The sequence below is a fragment of the Phoenix dactylifera genome, chromosome 10 (assembly GCF_051530095.1).
Source record: "Phoenix dactylifera cultivar Ajwa chromosome 10, Ajwa_hap1_PhDact_Kaust_v1.1, whole genome shotgun sequence".
Taxonomy (NCBI): Eukaryota; Viridiplantae; Streptophyta; class Magnoliopsida; order Arecales; family Arecaceae; genus Phoenix; species Phoenix dactylifera.
In genome coordinates, this window is record NC_143199.1 from 9,409,604 (window position 1) to 9,426,283 (window position 16,680).

The window sequence follows — 16,680 nt, forward strand, 5'->3', positions numbered from 1 at the left end:
ATTTCTCAAGATATACATGGGTTTCATTTCTTGCACAAAAGAATGAAGCATTTTCAGCATTCGTGAAATATTATAAAAATATAATAACTGAAAAGAAGCTTACCTTAATAGCAATTCGAAGTGATCATGGAACTGAATTTGAAAATCAACATTTTGAAGAATTTTGTAATGTAAATGGTATCTCACATCAATTTTTAGCACCTAGAACGCCTCAACAAAATGGAGTTGTTGAAAGAAAAAATAGGACCTTGGCAGAAATGGCATGCACAATGTTGTGCGAGTCAAATCTTCCAAAGTACTTTTGGGCTGAAGCTATAAGTACTGCTTGCCATATTCTAAATCGTGTTCTAATACGACCTATAACCAAGAAAACTTCTTATGAACTTTGGAAGAATAAGAAACCAACTGCTAAATATCTTAAAGCATTTGGATGTAGATGTTTCATTTTAAACAATGGCAAGGAGGATCTAAGTATATTTGATACCAAGTTAGATGAAGGTATCTTCTTAGGATACTCTACATCTAGCAGGGTATACAGAGTATTCAACAAAAGAACTTTTGTAGTTGAAGAGTCAGTTAATGTCATTTTTGATGAGTCTGATAGTGAGTCTCCTAGGAGAGAAAATATTCTTGATGATGATGCAGGAATTATTGACTTTGAAAAATTGAATCTTGATGACGTGCCAAATCAAAAAATGAAAAATGATCTCGTGCCACCACAATCTCAAGACTTGCCAAAAGAATGGAGGTATGCACATGGACACCCTAAAGACTTAATCATTGGTGATCCATCTCAAGAGGTAAGAACTCAATCTTCTCTTAAAAATTTAAATGATTATCTTGCTTTTATTTCACAATTAGAACCTAAGACTTATGAAGAAGCTGAAAAAGATACAAATTGGATAAATACTAGCAAGAAGAATTAAATCAATTCAAAAGAAGTAATGTATGGACATTAACTGAGAGACCAAAGCATAACTCTGTAATTGGAACAAAATGGATCTTTAGAAATAAATTAGATGAAAATGGGGTAGTCATAAGAAATAAAGCTAGACTTGTAGCTAAGGGATACAATCAAGAAGAAGGGATAGATTTTGAGGAAACATTTGCTCCCGTGGCTAGATTAGAAGCTATTAGATTACTTCTAGCTTTTGCATGTTTCATGGATTTCAAATTGTATCAAATGGATATAAAAAGTGTCTTCTTAAACGGTTTTATAGAGGAAGAAGTATATGTAGAGCAACCTCCTGATTTTGAGAATCATGAATTGCCAAATCATGTGTTTAGATTACATAAGGCATTATATGGATTGAAACAAGCACCTAGGGCTTGGTATGATCGACTAAGCAAATTTCTACTGAATAATGAATTCAGTAGGAAAAATGTAGATAAAACACTTTTTCTCAAAAGAAAAGACAAAAATCTGCTAGTAGTTCAAATATATGTAGATGACATAATTTTTGGTGCCACTAATGATGATCTTTGCAAAGAGTTTGCTAAATTAATGCAAGAAGAATTCAAGATGAGTATGATGGGAGAACTAAACTTCTTTCTCGAATTACAAATCAAGCAAACTAAGGAAGGTATCTTCATTCATCAAACAAATACACAAAGGAAATATTAAAGAAGTTTGGGAATGAAAATCATAAGGATATAGGCACCCCAATGAATCCCACTAATAAGCTAGACAAAGATGAAAAAGAGAAAAGTATAGATATGAAGCTTTATAGAGGCTTAATTGGATCCTTGTTTTACCTTACTGCTAGTAGGCCAGACATAGTGTTTAGTGTGGAAATATGTGCTAGATACCAATCAGATCCTAAGGAGTCACATCTAAGTACTGTTAAAAGAATTCTTAGATATTTGAGAGGAACTACAGACATAGGATTATGGTACTCGAGAGACTCCTGTCTAGATTTGCTTGCATACTCTGATGCAGATTTTGCTGGTTGCAAATTAAATAGGAAGAGCACTAGTGGAACATGTCAATTTTTGGAAAATAACTTAGTATCTTGGTTTAGCAAAAAGCAGAATTCAGTAGCATTGTCAACCGCTGAAGCCAAATATATAGCTGTCGGCAGTTGCTGTGCTCAAGTACTTTGGCTCAAGCAACAACTAGAGGACTATGGAATTAAACTAGATAACATTCCTATAAAGTGTGATAACACTAGTGCCATTAACCTTACCAAGAATCTAGTTCAGCACTCTAAAGCCAAAAATATTGAAATAAGGTATCATTTTATTAGAGATCATGTTCAAAATGGAAATATATGTATTGAGCATGTGTGTACCGAGAAACAATTGGCTGATATATTCACAAAATCTTTAAGTGAAGGCAGATTTTGCATGCTTAGGAGGGAATTAGGTATATGTGATCCTTTTGATTGAGGAGATATAAGAAGGAACAAGTTGTCTCATGATACTCTCCTCCCATTTCGAAAAACCCATGAAACATTAGTCAAACTAGTCATCTATAGATTCCTTGCTCATGTATCATTGTCCCATAAAGAATTTGTAAGGATTGGCGGAAAGGAAGATTTTTTTTTTAAAAGGAAGAGAAAGAAAATTTTCTGAACTAGGGTCGACCCAAGTTAGATTGGGGTCGACCCAACGTTGAGTCGATCCAAGAAAAATCTGGGGTCGACCCAACGGCGGGATCCTGTTTTTTAAAGAGGGACCTGTGAGCGACATTAGGGCACTGTTTCATCTTGTCCTCTTCCTAAAACCCTATTTTCAACTCTCCAATCTCTTCCAATCATCTCCAAACAGTAGAAGGAAGCTTCCTTAAGCCGTTAGATCAAGATCTTGGAAGGAATGGGACCCAAGCGAGCCGTTGCTAAGAAATCCGGGAGAGTTTCACAGACAACCCGTGTTGATAGACATGCTGGAGAGTCTTCTACAGTGCCTCCACAAGGTGAGACACGTGTAGAGCCTCCTCCTCCTCCCTCCCCCTCCGTACAACTTGCAAAATATGCGGGAAGACCGGTGACCATGGGGAGAAGGATCCACTCCGAATTATTGGATCAAGAAGGGTTCCGGTTAGGTGATTGGATCCGAAGGCAAGGATGGGAGTATCTTTGCTTCCTAGATGTGGTGATCTACCCAGGATTGGTTCGTGAGTTCTATGCCTTCCTGAAAGTTGGAATGGGAGGGTGTTGCCCAAGGTGACAAGCCAAGAGGGGGGGTGAATTGGTTTCTTTTAATTTTAACTATCTTACTTGTGTTAAATGATGAGTTAGTGAACTCAAACAAATCACAATACAAACAACAAGAAGTATAGTGGTTCGGTGCTCTCCTTAGCACCTACGTCCACTCCCCAAGCGACCCCTTGGGAATTCACTATAATCCCGCGGATTACAGTTGGATTGTTTTCCGGGCTCACAATCCAAAAACCTTTACACTTTGATTTTCCGGGTTCACCAAAAACCTATGTTGGTTTTACGGGCTCATCAACGAACCTATACAATTGGTTTTACGGGTTCACCAACAACCTACGTTGGTTTTACGGGCTTACCAACAACCTATGTTGGTTTTACGGGCTCACCAACGAACCTTTACAATTGGTTTTCCGGGTTCACCAATCAACCTATTCCGTTGGTTTTGCGGGCTAACCAACCAACCTTTACAAGTAGTTTAATAAACAACGGAAGAAGATTTAAACTCCTAGATGAGCAAATATAACAATATAATCTACAAAGAAGAGTTTAGAGAATATTTATCGCTTGATGTGACTTCTCTCTTCTTTGTCAAGGAGGCTTCACTCTTCAAGGGTGGATGGAGCTCTTGATGACTCTTTGAATCTGCTCAACCACTTTCTTTTGATTCTTGAATGAAGCACTTGGATGAAGCTTGCCTTGCTAGGGTTCTCTCTTGAATGCACTTGATGTATTTTTCCAAAAGCTTGCTTCCTCTAATGAATACTCCCTCTTAAATACTTCTCCAACCTCCAAATAGTCCTTTCTGACCGTTGGATTGAAGAAACTAGCCGTTTATAGCCGTTGGGAGTCCAAAAAGCATTTTTGCACAACTAGCCGTTATGTTCAGCCCGTGTTTGGGTCGGCTCAACCTGTCCTTGGGTCGACCCAACCTTCACTTGGGTCGACTCAAACATTCCTTGGGTCGACCCTCTCAGAAAACACAGAAACTTGAAATTCAGCCTTCCTTCCCTTGGGTCAGCTCAAACTTTTCTTGGGTCGACTCAACCTTGGGTCAGCTCAAACTTTTCTTGGGTCGACTCAACCTTGGGTCAGCTCAAACTTTTCTTGGGTCGACCCAACCTTGGGTCAGCTCAAACTTTTCTTGGGTCGACCCAACTTTCAGAAAATTCAGAATCTTGAATTTCAGCCTTTCTTCATTTGGGTCGACTCAACCTTTCTTTGGGTCGACTCAAGGCTTACTTGGGTCGACTCAACTTCTTCTTGGGTCGACCCTCTCAGTAAATCCAGAGAACCATTTTCTGAGTTGTTTGAGGATCTTGATGTTTGGGTCGACTCATATTTTCCTTGGGTCGACCCAACTCACTGTTCATCTGTGCCATTTTTGCAGAAGTGTGCCAAATGATTTCTTGATGTGCCGGGGTCGACCTAATCATCCTTTGGGTCGACTCAATCCACACTTTGCTGCATCTCAAGGTTAGATTCATTCAAATGAACAAGGTCATGTATCTATTTTCAATTAACCAAATATACTGAGAGTAATGAACTTATAAATGAAGTATCAATTTAACTTATAGCATACTCTAGATAATTGCTTGTTAATCATCAAAATAACACTATCATCCTCAATCTCCCCCTTTTTGATGATTACAAAACAAAGAGTATAAGTCTATTGATACTTGTCTTTAAAATCAGTTTATAAAAGGGATTAAGTTGCTGAATTTCAGCTTTTCATATATACTTGTGAAATCTCCCCCTATATCATTCAAATGTTGCCAATTTGACTTTTTGAATTGCTCCCCCTTTCATTTCTAATTCATTAGCAATGAAACTTCAAAAATTTGAGATAAACTCTGAGTTTCAGGTTATGTATCGGGGTGCGAGAGGTGCGTGCCAAATTCTGAATTTATATGTGCCAAATTCTGAACTTTGATGGAAATTTTTGATTTAGTCAATTTCATTGTTGCAAATTGCTCCCCCTTAGATGTATAAGCTTTCTTATATGATTTTCAATTTGTTTGCCCATTTATTTCTCTTTTTGTTTCATAACTTCTTTACTCACTCTTTCTCACAAAGTTAATACTCTTTCTTTAAACACTATCTTTACTTCTCCCAAAATTAATACTCTTTCTTAACTTCTCAAATGAAATACTCTTTCTTTTCTTAAAGTGAATATTCTATCTTTTCTTCTCCCCCTTATTGTTATACGTATCTTTACTTCTCCCAAAATTAATACTCTTTCTTTACTTCTCAAATAAAATACTTTTTCTTTTCTTAAATTGATATACTCTTTCTTTTCTTCTCCCCCTTTTTGTTATCATAAAAAATATATATATGGGAAAAGATGCAATAAAGAACAAACTGCAGACTACATTGATCAAAATAGGAACATTTTCATACATTAATGCCCAAAATAAAGATAAGTATAATGTTCCTCAATCAAGATTTAAAGATGCATGATAACCACCAAATACATATGAGAACTAGATACATATCCTAGTCTCTAAACAAGATCGTGAGACTCTCTCGGATCGCTTGGCTACGGCTCTCTCGGGTCCCATTTCTCCAAGATCTTGAAGTAATCTACTGTTTGGAGATGATTGGAGAAGATTTGAGAGTGGAAAATAGGGTTTTCGGAAGAGGACAAAGGGTAAACAGTGCCCTAGATAGCTCACGGGTCCCCCTTTTAACAGTGGGGTCCCGACGTTGGGTCGACTCAAGAATTTTCTTGGGTCGACTCAACGTTGGGTCGACCCTATTCTGGGTTGGGTCGACCCAAGTGCAGAATTTTTCTTTTCTCTTCCTTTTTGCTTCTAAAAATTTTTCTTGCTTCCAATCCTTATAAATTCTTTCTGGGACAATGATACATGAGTAAGGAATCTATAGATTACAAGTTTGACTCATGTTTCATAGGTTTTTAGAAATGTGAGGAATGTATCATGAGACTGCTTGCTTCCTTTTATATCTCTTCAATAAAACGGATCACATATGCCTAATTTCCTCCTTAGCGTGCAGAATCTATCTTCACTCAAGGGTTTTGTGAATATGTCGGCTAATTATTTTTCAGTGCATATATGCTCATATGTTTCCATTTTGCACATGATCCCTAATAAAATGATATCTTATTTCTATGTGTTTGGCTTTAGGAATAAGATATTTAGAATGTAAGCCAGAAGTGATCTCTAAATGTAGATTCCAAAGATAGTTTTGAAATCAAGTATAGATGGAATCTTTTTCAAGTTATTTCAAGGAGTATCAAGAATAATATTCAAAGAAAGCACGAATGAAAATCCAATATCCTCCCTTTTTTTTTTAATATATTAAGTATATAGCAACATGAGAGCAATCTAATTAATTTTTAGAGTATAGTATAAGAGCAGATAAAGATCAAAACTTATATACTCAAAAAATATAAGATTATGTTGAATCCTTAATTCTTAATGACTTCAAAGTTCTTTCATGATATAAAAGTATTGGAGCATAGATACCAAGACATGAATTTATGCAATGTAGGATATATAAAATTCAGGGCTTTGAAAGTTCTTTTAAACCTCTCTTAAAGACTTTCTTTTACTCCTTTAAAGATCATAGCATCAAAATCAATTAAAATGAATTGGCTCATGATTGAAACACTAAAGTGCAAGCCAATAAGAGCTCATTAGTAGATTCCAAAGTAAATTTCCAATACTAAGACAAATAGAATCCTTTTCACTTAGTTTTCAAAACAAGTGATTTACCAATTAAGTACAGATAAAAATCCAACTTTCAAAAGATATTCAATGAAGCACAAAGTTTAATACCACTTTACATTTAGTATTCTTTCTCTTATCTTTAGTTGAATTTCAGATTTTAATGATAAACGTGAATAAAACTGAACCTTTATGATATCAAGAATGTAGAGTGATCTAGAATTATTCAAAATTTATAGCAATCACTCTTTTTAATCTTTTAAGAACAAGTTATGCTTCCTCTTAATCTTTGAGAAAATGTACTGAAATATTAATCAGAAAATGATTCATTTGAAGCTCAAATTCTTTCAAAAGCATTTACATTTTCTTTCTTTTAAGAATCATTTGAGTGAGCTGAAATATTTCTAGACTTGAGATCATTCACTCTTTTAATAATATATATACATATATATTTTGATGAAAGTCTTTAACAATGTAGGAGAGAAAAAAAATATATAGATGATCATTGAAGTATATGTATTTATAGAACTCAATTTCTTAATCAAGGTTTTTCAGCAATGTATATATGAAGCACAATAAATCTTTTCAATATCAAAATAAAATCATATATTAAAAATATTTGTTTGCAATCAAGATCATCAAAAGACACATCATTCAGACCAATATTAGTACACTTTGAAGATAAGAAATGATATGTTTCAGATGCGTATCGGGGCAAGCAATCAAGGCATCAGAATTATTCTATTTTTCTTAAGCTGTAATTTTATCTAGAAATTCATATTGAATTTTGGTACAAATTGGAGGACATGATGTTCTAATATTAGGCAAGATAAAAGATTAATCAGAATCAATTCATTTTGCCTAATTTGCAAATTCAAATTATGCTTTTCTTTTATTTTTCAAAATATATTCATTAAAACAGAATGATGTTGTTGTTGGTAATACCATGTTTCAATCAAATTTTATAGGCCTGAAGCATTACCAGTTATATTTAGGAAAGATCTTTGTTATTTGAATATTGAAGACACATAATTCAAAATATCATGTCACATGCAAAACATAATATGCATTAAGTCATAACATCATGTATTAAAACATTAAGAGCAAGCATGTCAAAGATCAAAATTTATTCTTTTCAAATAAACTCTCCCTATTTATATATAATTCTACACTGATTTTATCCTTAAGGTGTGTTTTCAAGTGATCGAAACTTCATTTGGCTTTTCACAAGCTTTTTATATACTTTCATTTATCTTGTCATTCATTTCCTTATTTTTGAATTTCTTCCTTTAACCATTTAGTGAACATTCTAATCTTCATTTCTTTTGGTATTACTTTTCTATGCTCTATACTCTATTTGCTCCCTATCCGGTGGAGTTGGAAGGGGCACGAGGTACTACCACTAGCCTTCCTCTTGTGCCGTCCCTAATATGCCCTACACCGAATAGTTGGGTCAAATAGTGCTGGGTACTACCACTAGCCTCCCCATTAGCACCATCCCTATGATGAGCAATATAGAAGGGTTAAAATGTTCACTTCAAACTTTTTATGTAATTAATTACAGATTTTATCCCTTCCAAAAGAATGTTCACACAAGTCTCACAAATATGCTGAATATATTATGCTTGCGCTGCTTTTACTTAAGATTGGAGTATTTACTTAGCTTTTACTTCTTCTGAGCAATGTTCATTTTCTTTATCTCTCTCTCTTTTTGTTATTTCAAGTAATTACATGAAAGAGCAGAATAAAAAATTAATCTAATATGCTGCATATAAATATATACCATGCAAACAGCATTTTCATTATGCCCAATGATTCATAGCTTATCACAAGTTATTTTAAATCAAAATTTTAAGCATAAACTTGTATATTTCATGGTTATTATATAGGCAAAGAAATATTTTAGTTTGAGCAAACCATGAAACAATTATCATTAGCTTGAGAATGAAGCATGATATCAAGATGATCAGCAATTAAAGGTTTAATCATGCTACCATATAATTTCAGACTATTGATTTTGCTCAACTAACTCACAGGAGAAGGGTTTAGATTACCAGTGCATTTAGCATTCTTCAAGCCAAATACCTTTTAGCTTCTTTACACCCTTGGCTGAAGAAAGTTTCTTTTTTTTTTGTTTGCAAGGGAATGTTTATTGTATCTTTCATCGAGGTGTCCTTCAAGTTGAAATTTCTTGCTCATAAATCCTGTATCATTAACAAAATCTTTTTCTTTCTTGAAGGAAAGTCATTAGTTTCTTCAAGATACAAAACATTCATACAATATATTTCTTAACTAGATGACTCAACATAAGATATGACAATAATTGAATATTGAGTCACTTTACTCAAGAGATTGTCTAAATATAAGCAAGCACATGTCACTTGAACTAAAGAGATAGTTTCATTAACCAAGATGGTTCAAGAACAAGCATGTGAGGCAATAGGAAGATTCATCAAGGTCAAATCAATTTCTTATTTTCAGAATCAATTTAGCTTAGATTCTATTTGCTTAAGATAACTATCAATAAAACGTGCTAGCTAAGTTTTAATCAAATTATCTTAAACAGTTGTTTCTATCAAAATTCTGGTTATGATTCAGCTTTCAATACAAATAATCTTGTTTCAGAGAGATAGGCAATTTTCTTTTAGATTAATTAAGATTTTACATTTGACTTATGGGAGATGGTTCAAAGGAATTAATATTCATACTTTTAGAATATTTTTATGCTCAGATTAAACATGACGTGTTAACATTAATCAGTAGAATTTGAGATAATTTTATGTAAGGATATTAATCATTCAATCAAGGATACAATGATTATACTAAATGAAACACTTTAAAGATCAGATTTATTAATCTTAGATTTTTAGAATAGTCTTGAGAATTACTTATAAAGAAAAAACAATCCATTGTTATAAAACTTTTTAGTAGAATTCCCATTATGATCACGACACATTAATCATTTATGATTGAAACATATGATGCATACATGCGACTTATAGAGTAAATCATAATATATTTCAAATAATCACATAAGGAATGAGTGATATAATGATAAATTATACTCATACCTTCACAAATAATGAAATAAGATTTCATAAGTATTATGCTCAATAAAGTTTTAACATGAAGGTATGAAATCAGCATCAAGTGTTTATACTAGAGAGGGAATTTAGATTTTGTAAACTTGAAGAAGAAGGTTATATATATATATATCCATTCATTGTTTTCTTATCATGATGCAAGCACTAGAAAGTTTCATGCTAAAATCGTTGAGATAAGATTTAATATATGAGGCATTTAAAAACTTTGATGCAGAGAGTATCGTAATTTCATAAAAAGATAATTTCAATACATGAAGTAGAATGTTAAACCTTATACTAGATTTAATGAATAAATTGAGACTTATTTTTAATTATGTGTCAACGCACCCATTTGTATGAAAATTTCATTTATTCCATGGGTAGCTTGGCACACCTACATCTACACCCTCATATTTTCATTTTGGGTACTCAAGCTTGCTTGGGTCCTTGAGGGTTAGTGCATATGGTTCCTTTTGGAATCCAAATCTGTTTAATCGTAATAACTTTACCATTTGATTTATTCGTATTAGAACCATAGGTAAAGTTTTTATGCCCAATCTTTTTATGTTTGAAATAAGTTATCTTATTTGATGGTTTGCTTGGCGAATTGATAACCTTTTTCTTTAGGGGTTTATTATTGAGCAAAGAAATCCAGCCAAGTCTTGATTTATCAAAAACAGCATGTTGGCTTTCAAACATCGTTTTTAATCTTTCTGAACTTACAGTGAATTTGTTAATAAAAGATTTCAATTGGTTAACTTCTTCACTTAAGTTTTGATTTTCTTTAATTAAATTCTGATTTTTCTGAATCAATTCTTCCGAATTTAATCTTAAGCGTTCATTCTCAGAATTTAATTTGTCTTTCATTTCAGCAGAAGAATTTCTTTCTTCTGACATTTCCAGATTTAGCTTTTTAAGATTTTTATTTTTTGTAGCTAATTTTCTACATTCACCATACAAATCATGAAAAGCATTTAATAGTTCATCATAAGAGAATTCTTCCTGAAATTCATTAGGTGTGAAATCAGATTCAGATTTTACCTTATCTTCTTGTGCCATAAGGCATAAGTTAGTTACCTCTTGTAGTTCTTTGGAGCTAGTATCATTATTGTTGCTCCTCACTTTTATTTTCTTGCTTGACTCTTCCTTGGTTAAGGCTTTCTTGCTTTTTATCTCTTTCTTCCTTTCTTCTTGCTTCCTCTTCTTCTTTGTCTTTAGGAAGCTTTTGAATTTTTCGGTGTTTGGGTATGGGTCCTTGTTTTCATCACCGAATTCTTCATTTGTTGTTCTTTCTTCCGGATTGGGAAATTCAACATCTTTTTCTGCAGGCTCACTGTTAGTGTGTAATTGAAGCACATGTGAGCTAATCTGAATTTTGTCATAAATATTTTCTAAAGTATTCCAGATTTCCTTAGCAGATAAGCATGCAGAGATTTTATTAAATTCAGTTTCATGGATAGCACAATATAGTATGTTCATAGCATTAGCATTCAATTGTGCTAAGTCTTTTTCATTAATAGTGTGAGAGAGTGAGTGAGGGCCTCTAGTAACAATGTACCATAATTCATAGTCTAAAGCTTGAATGAATATCCTCATCCTAGCTTTCCAGTATGTGTAGTTTGTGCCATTAAATAGAGGTGGTCTATTTGTGGATTGCCCCTCACTCATAGAACATCCCACTTGGGTTGTCATGATCTTTAACTCTTGATTGTGAGATCAATGAGTACTATTGGAGCACCTTGCTCTGATACCACTTGTTGCCCAAGGTGACAAGCCAAGAGGGGGGGGTGAATTGGTTTCTTTTAATTTTAACTATCTTACTTGTGTTAAATGATGAGTTAGTGAACTCAAACAAATCACAATACAAACAACAAGAAGTATAGTGGTTCGGTGCTCTCCTTAGCACCTACGTCCACTCCCCAAGCGACCCCTTGGGAATTCACTATAATCCCGCGGATTACAGTTGGATTGTTTTTCGGGCTCACAATCCAAAAACCTTTACACTTTGGTTTTCCGGGTTCACCAAAAACCTATGTTGGTTTTACGGGCTCATCAACGAACCTATACAATTGGTTTTACGGGTTCACCAACAACCTACGTTGGTTTTACGGGCTTACCAACAACCTATGTTGGTTTTACGGGCTCACCAACGAACCTTTACAATTGGTTTTCCGGGTTCACCAATCAACCTATTCCGTTGGTTTTGCGGGCTAACCAACCAATCTTTACAAGTAGTTTAATAAACAACGGAAGAAGATTTAAACTCCTAGATGAGCAAATATAACAATATAATCTACAAAGAAGAGTTTAGAGAATATTTATCGCTTGATGTGACTTCTCTCTTCTTTGTCAAGGAGGCTTCACTCTTCAAGGGTGGATGGAGCTCTTGATGACTCTTTGAATCTGCTCAACCACTTTCTTTTGATTCTTGAATGAAGCACTTGGATGAAGCTTGCCTTGCTAGGGTTCTCTCTTGAATGCACTTGATGTATTTTTCCAAAAGCTTGCTTCCTCTAATGAATACTCCCTCTTAAATACTTCTCCAACCTCCAAATAGTCCTTTCTGACCGTTGGATTGAAGAAACTAGCCGTTTATAGCCGTTGGGAGTCCAAAAAGCATTTCTGCACAACTAGCCGTTATGTTCAGCCCGTGTTTGGGTCGGCTCAACCTGTCCTTGGGTCGACCCAACCTTCACTTGGGTCGACTCAAACATTCCTTGGGTCGACCCTCTCAGAAAACACAGAAACTTGAAATTCAGCCTTCCTTCCCTTGGGTCAGCTCAAACTTTTCTTGGGTCGACTCAACCTTGGGTCAGCTCAAACTTTTCTTGGGTCGACCCAACCTTGGGTCAGCTCAAACTTTTCTTGGGTCGACCTAACTTTCAGAAAATTCAGAATCTTGAATTTCAGCCTTTCTTCATTTGGGTCGACTCAACCTTTCTTTGGGTCGACTCAAGGCTTACTTGGGTCGACTCAACTTCTTCTTGGGTCGACCCTCTCAGTAAATCCAGAGAACCATTTTCTGAGTTGTTTGAGGATCTTGATGTTTGGGTCGACTCATGTTTTCCTTGGGTCGACCCAACTCACTGTTCATCTGTGCCATTTTTGCAGAAGTGTGCCAAATGATTTCTTGATGTGCCGGGGTCGACCTAATCATCCTTTGGGTCGACTCAATCCACACTTTGCTGCATCTCAAGGTTAGATTCATTCAAATGAACAAGGTCATGTATCTATTTTCAATTAACCAAATATACTGAGAGTAATGAACTTATAAATGAAGTATCAATTTAACTTATAGCATACTCTAGATAATTGCTTGTTAATCATCAAAATAACACTATCATCCTCAGAGGGCTTATATCTGAAGTCCGAGGAGTAAGGATTAGGATTTCAGAAGAAAGTTTGAGTGAGTTGCTTCATCTCCCCTGCGAAGGAGCTACACCAAAAAAACTAGAAAGTAAGTTGAGAGCTCTACAGCTGATTTTTGAGAGAGAGGATTTTGATTATTCCGAAAATTTAGTAGCTAGCTCTCTATCAACTGAGATGAGGTTATTGCATAACTTCATAGGTCGGATACTATTTCCGAAGAGTGGAAGATTTGATCTCATATCTGAGCGAGATCTGGTTGTTATGGAGCATGTTATTCAGGGCATTCCCCTTAACCTCCCAGCTATGATGATCAGACAGATGAGAAAGGCCATATGCAATTCGAGAGTCTTCTTGCCCTATGGCATGATACTCACCCTGGTCTTCCGACAACATGATATATCAGTAGAGGGAGAGATCTCTAGGCATCTATTATTTACTGATACTTACACTGCACGATCCCTAATTCGTATGGGATATGAAAAGGTGAACAGGCAGTGGGTGCGTGTAGGAACAGGGATACATGCACCAGAGGGTGATGCACCAGAGATTGGAGACCCCATCCCTGAGGATGAGGTGCCTGCGGATCATCCTACAGCACCTTCAGAGGCTGGACCTTCGTCATCCACACCTACGGGATGTACAGAGGAGTTTTGGAGTAGGATGACTGAGCTTGTATCAGCTCAGGTGAGGACTCTCTCTAATGGGATGTGGAGCAGGATGGATAGCATGACTGCTGAGATTAGCGATCTCAGAGAGCAGGTAGGAGCTTTACGGAGAGAGAGAGGCTCATGGTCCATCTGTGCCCCGAGCAGCTGAGTCAGAGGCATCGGCACAGAGTCATCCAGCTCAGCGAGGTCCACGCCAGACTCAGTCCCATCAGGCTCGACCTTCCCTCGCCACTTATGCTAGGAGGATGAGGACTAGATCACTGCCATTAGATACCTCCTAGGCTGATGTTAGCACTATGATTAGTGCCTAGGATTTATCTAGTTCTCATATGTATTTTGTGTTGATCATGTACTTTGCACTTTGATTGAAGAACATTGTATTTTTGGTGTTAATGTACTACAATGTTCCATGTTTGATCAGTAAAATCTGAATGTTTATTATTTACTGCGTCTACTTATCTATTGCATGCACCTATTTGATGATAACAAAAAGAAAAAGAAGTAAGGAAAGAAAGAAGTTGCAATAGGTTATCAAACAAGGTTGTAAATTAATAAAAGGGGATAATATACACTTAAGGGGGAGCGATATGTAACAATGAAAATGTTAAAGTCTAAACTTTTAATCACATTTCAGAATTTGGCACATACCTTTTACACCTCGATACGTAATCTGAAACTCTTGTTTTATCTCAAATTTTTGAAGTTTCATCTTTAACCAAATATAAAAGAAAGGGGGAGTAAATCAAAAAGTTCAATTTGGCAATATTTGGATGAAAAAGGGAGAGAATTCACTATCAAATTTGAAAAGCTGAAATTCAGCAACTTGAGCTCTTCTAAAACTGATTTTAAGTTAAGTAACAATCTGTTCATACTCAATATTTTGTAATCATCAAAAAGGGGGAGATTGAGAATGATAGTGGTATTTTGATGATTAACACAACCATTAAGGAAAATATCTAATTAAATATTATAAGGTAATATGATACATCATTACTAAGTTCGTCACCCACGGTACATTAGAAGAATGAGATCAAGATGTACTTCAATGATTACCAATGAGATAAAATTTGCGATAGAAAAGGGATAGTGAATTCTAAATTCCAATTCGGCAAAGTTTCAAGTAAAACGTACTCTTAAGTGGACAGTAGTAATTTTTATTGTTTAGAGTATGTAGCACCATCATGACATATATTCAAAATTGCTTGAAGTATATTTCATTGATTTATGGATGAATCTAAACTTAAGTTGCAGCAAAATGTGGAATAAGTCGACCCCGGCACATCAAGGAACCATCGGGCACACTTCTGCAAAAATGGCATGGATGAACAGTACTTGGGTCGACCCAAGTGGAAGTTGAGTCGACCCCATCTTCAAGCCTCATGAAAACAAATCTCTGGAATCCCTGAGAGGGTCGACCCCAATGGAACTTGAGTTGACCCCACCCTGAGTCGACCCAAACTGAACATGAGTCGACCCAAAGGCTTTGTCATTCAAAAAACTGGTTCTCTGGAATCCCTGAGAGGGTCGACCCCAATGGAAATTGAGTCGGCCCACCTGAACCTTGAGTCGACCCAAAAAGAGTTGAGTCGACCCAAGTGAAAGACGGCTGAAATGTAAGGTTCTGTATTTCCTGAGAGGGCCGACCCCAATGTAGCATGAGTCGACCCTAGTGAAAGTTGGGTCGACCCTAGTGAAAGTTGAGTCGACCCCAAGTCTGATGAACAGTGGTTTGGGTCGACCCCAGGAAAGCTTGGGTCGACCCAAGCACGGGCAGAAGTATAACGGCTAGTTCTGCAGAAGTACTTTTTGTCCTCCCAACAGCAAGTAACGGCTAGTTTTTGAAATCTAACCAATGGGGTGTATCCAATGGATGAGGAAAACTATTTAAAGGGACACTATTCATCAGAGAAAACATCTTTTTGAAAAATATCAAAACTTACAAGAAAGACAAGAGCCCTAACTTTCTTCATCCAAGTGCTTCATTCAAAGAGTCAAAAGGAAGTGGTTGAGCAGATTCCAAGAGACATTAAGAGCTCCATCCACTCTTGAAGAGTGAAGCATTCTTGACAAAGAAGAGAGAAGCCTCATCAAGCGATAACTATATTCTAAACTCTTCTTTGTAGCTTATATTTGTTATACTTGGTCATATAGGAGTTTCAACTTTCTTCTTCTCTTTAATCACCTTGTAAAGGTTTGTTGGTGAGCCCGTAAAACCAACGGTGTAGGTTTGTTGGTGAGCCCGTAAAACCAATTGTGAAGGTTCGTTGGTGAGCCCGTAAAACCAACATAAGTTCTTGGTGATCCCAGAAAACCAAAGTGTAAAGGTTTTTGGATTGTGAGCCCGGAAAACAATCCAACTGTAATCCGCGGGATTATAGTAAATTTCCAAGGGGTCGCTTGGGGAGTGGACATAGGTGCTTAGGAGAGCACCGAACCACTATACTTCTTGGGTGTTTGCATTGTGTATTGTTTTAAACTTCACTCACTCATCGATTGACTAAATAAGATAGTAAAAAATTTAGAGAAACCAATTCACCCCCCCCCTCTTGGCTTGTCACCTTGGGCAACACTTTTCTTTTTGAACAATGCAAAAATATTTTAATCCACCAATATTCTCAAAATTTATTAATTGACTTTCTATCAAAATACCAATTTTGATTGTAAACTGAAAAGATATAAAATTTTAAGTCTCAAGTAGAGCCAAAAAAAGAACTCT

At 35.7% G+C, this 16,680-nt stretch overlaps 1 protein-coding gene across 1 annotated transcript; it reads right to left on the reverse strand.

Annotated features, from left to right (window-relative positions):
* Nucleotides 1-10,356: 10,356 nt before the first annotated feature.
* LOC149752680 (uncharacterized) lies at nt 10,357-12,146 on the reverse strand. The gene is made up of 2 exons (XM_089925981.1): nt 12,052-12,146; nt 10,357-11,957 (listed from the first exon to the last, which is right to left on the reverse strand). Exon 2 carries the CDS (start codon nt 11,617-11,619, stop codon nt 10,357-10,359), a length of 1,263 nt encoding a protein of 420 aa, XP_089782107.1. The 5' UTR covers nt 11,620-11,957; nt 12,052-12,146.
* Nucleotides 12,147-16,680: the final 4,534 nt, after the last annotated feature.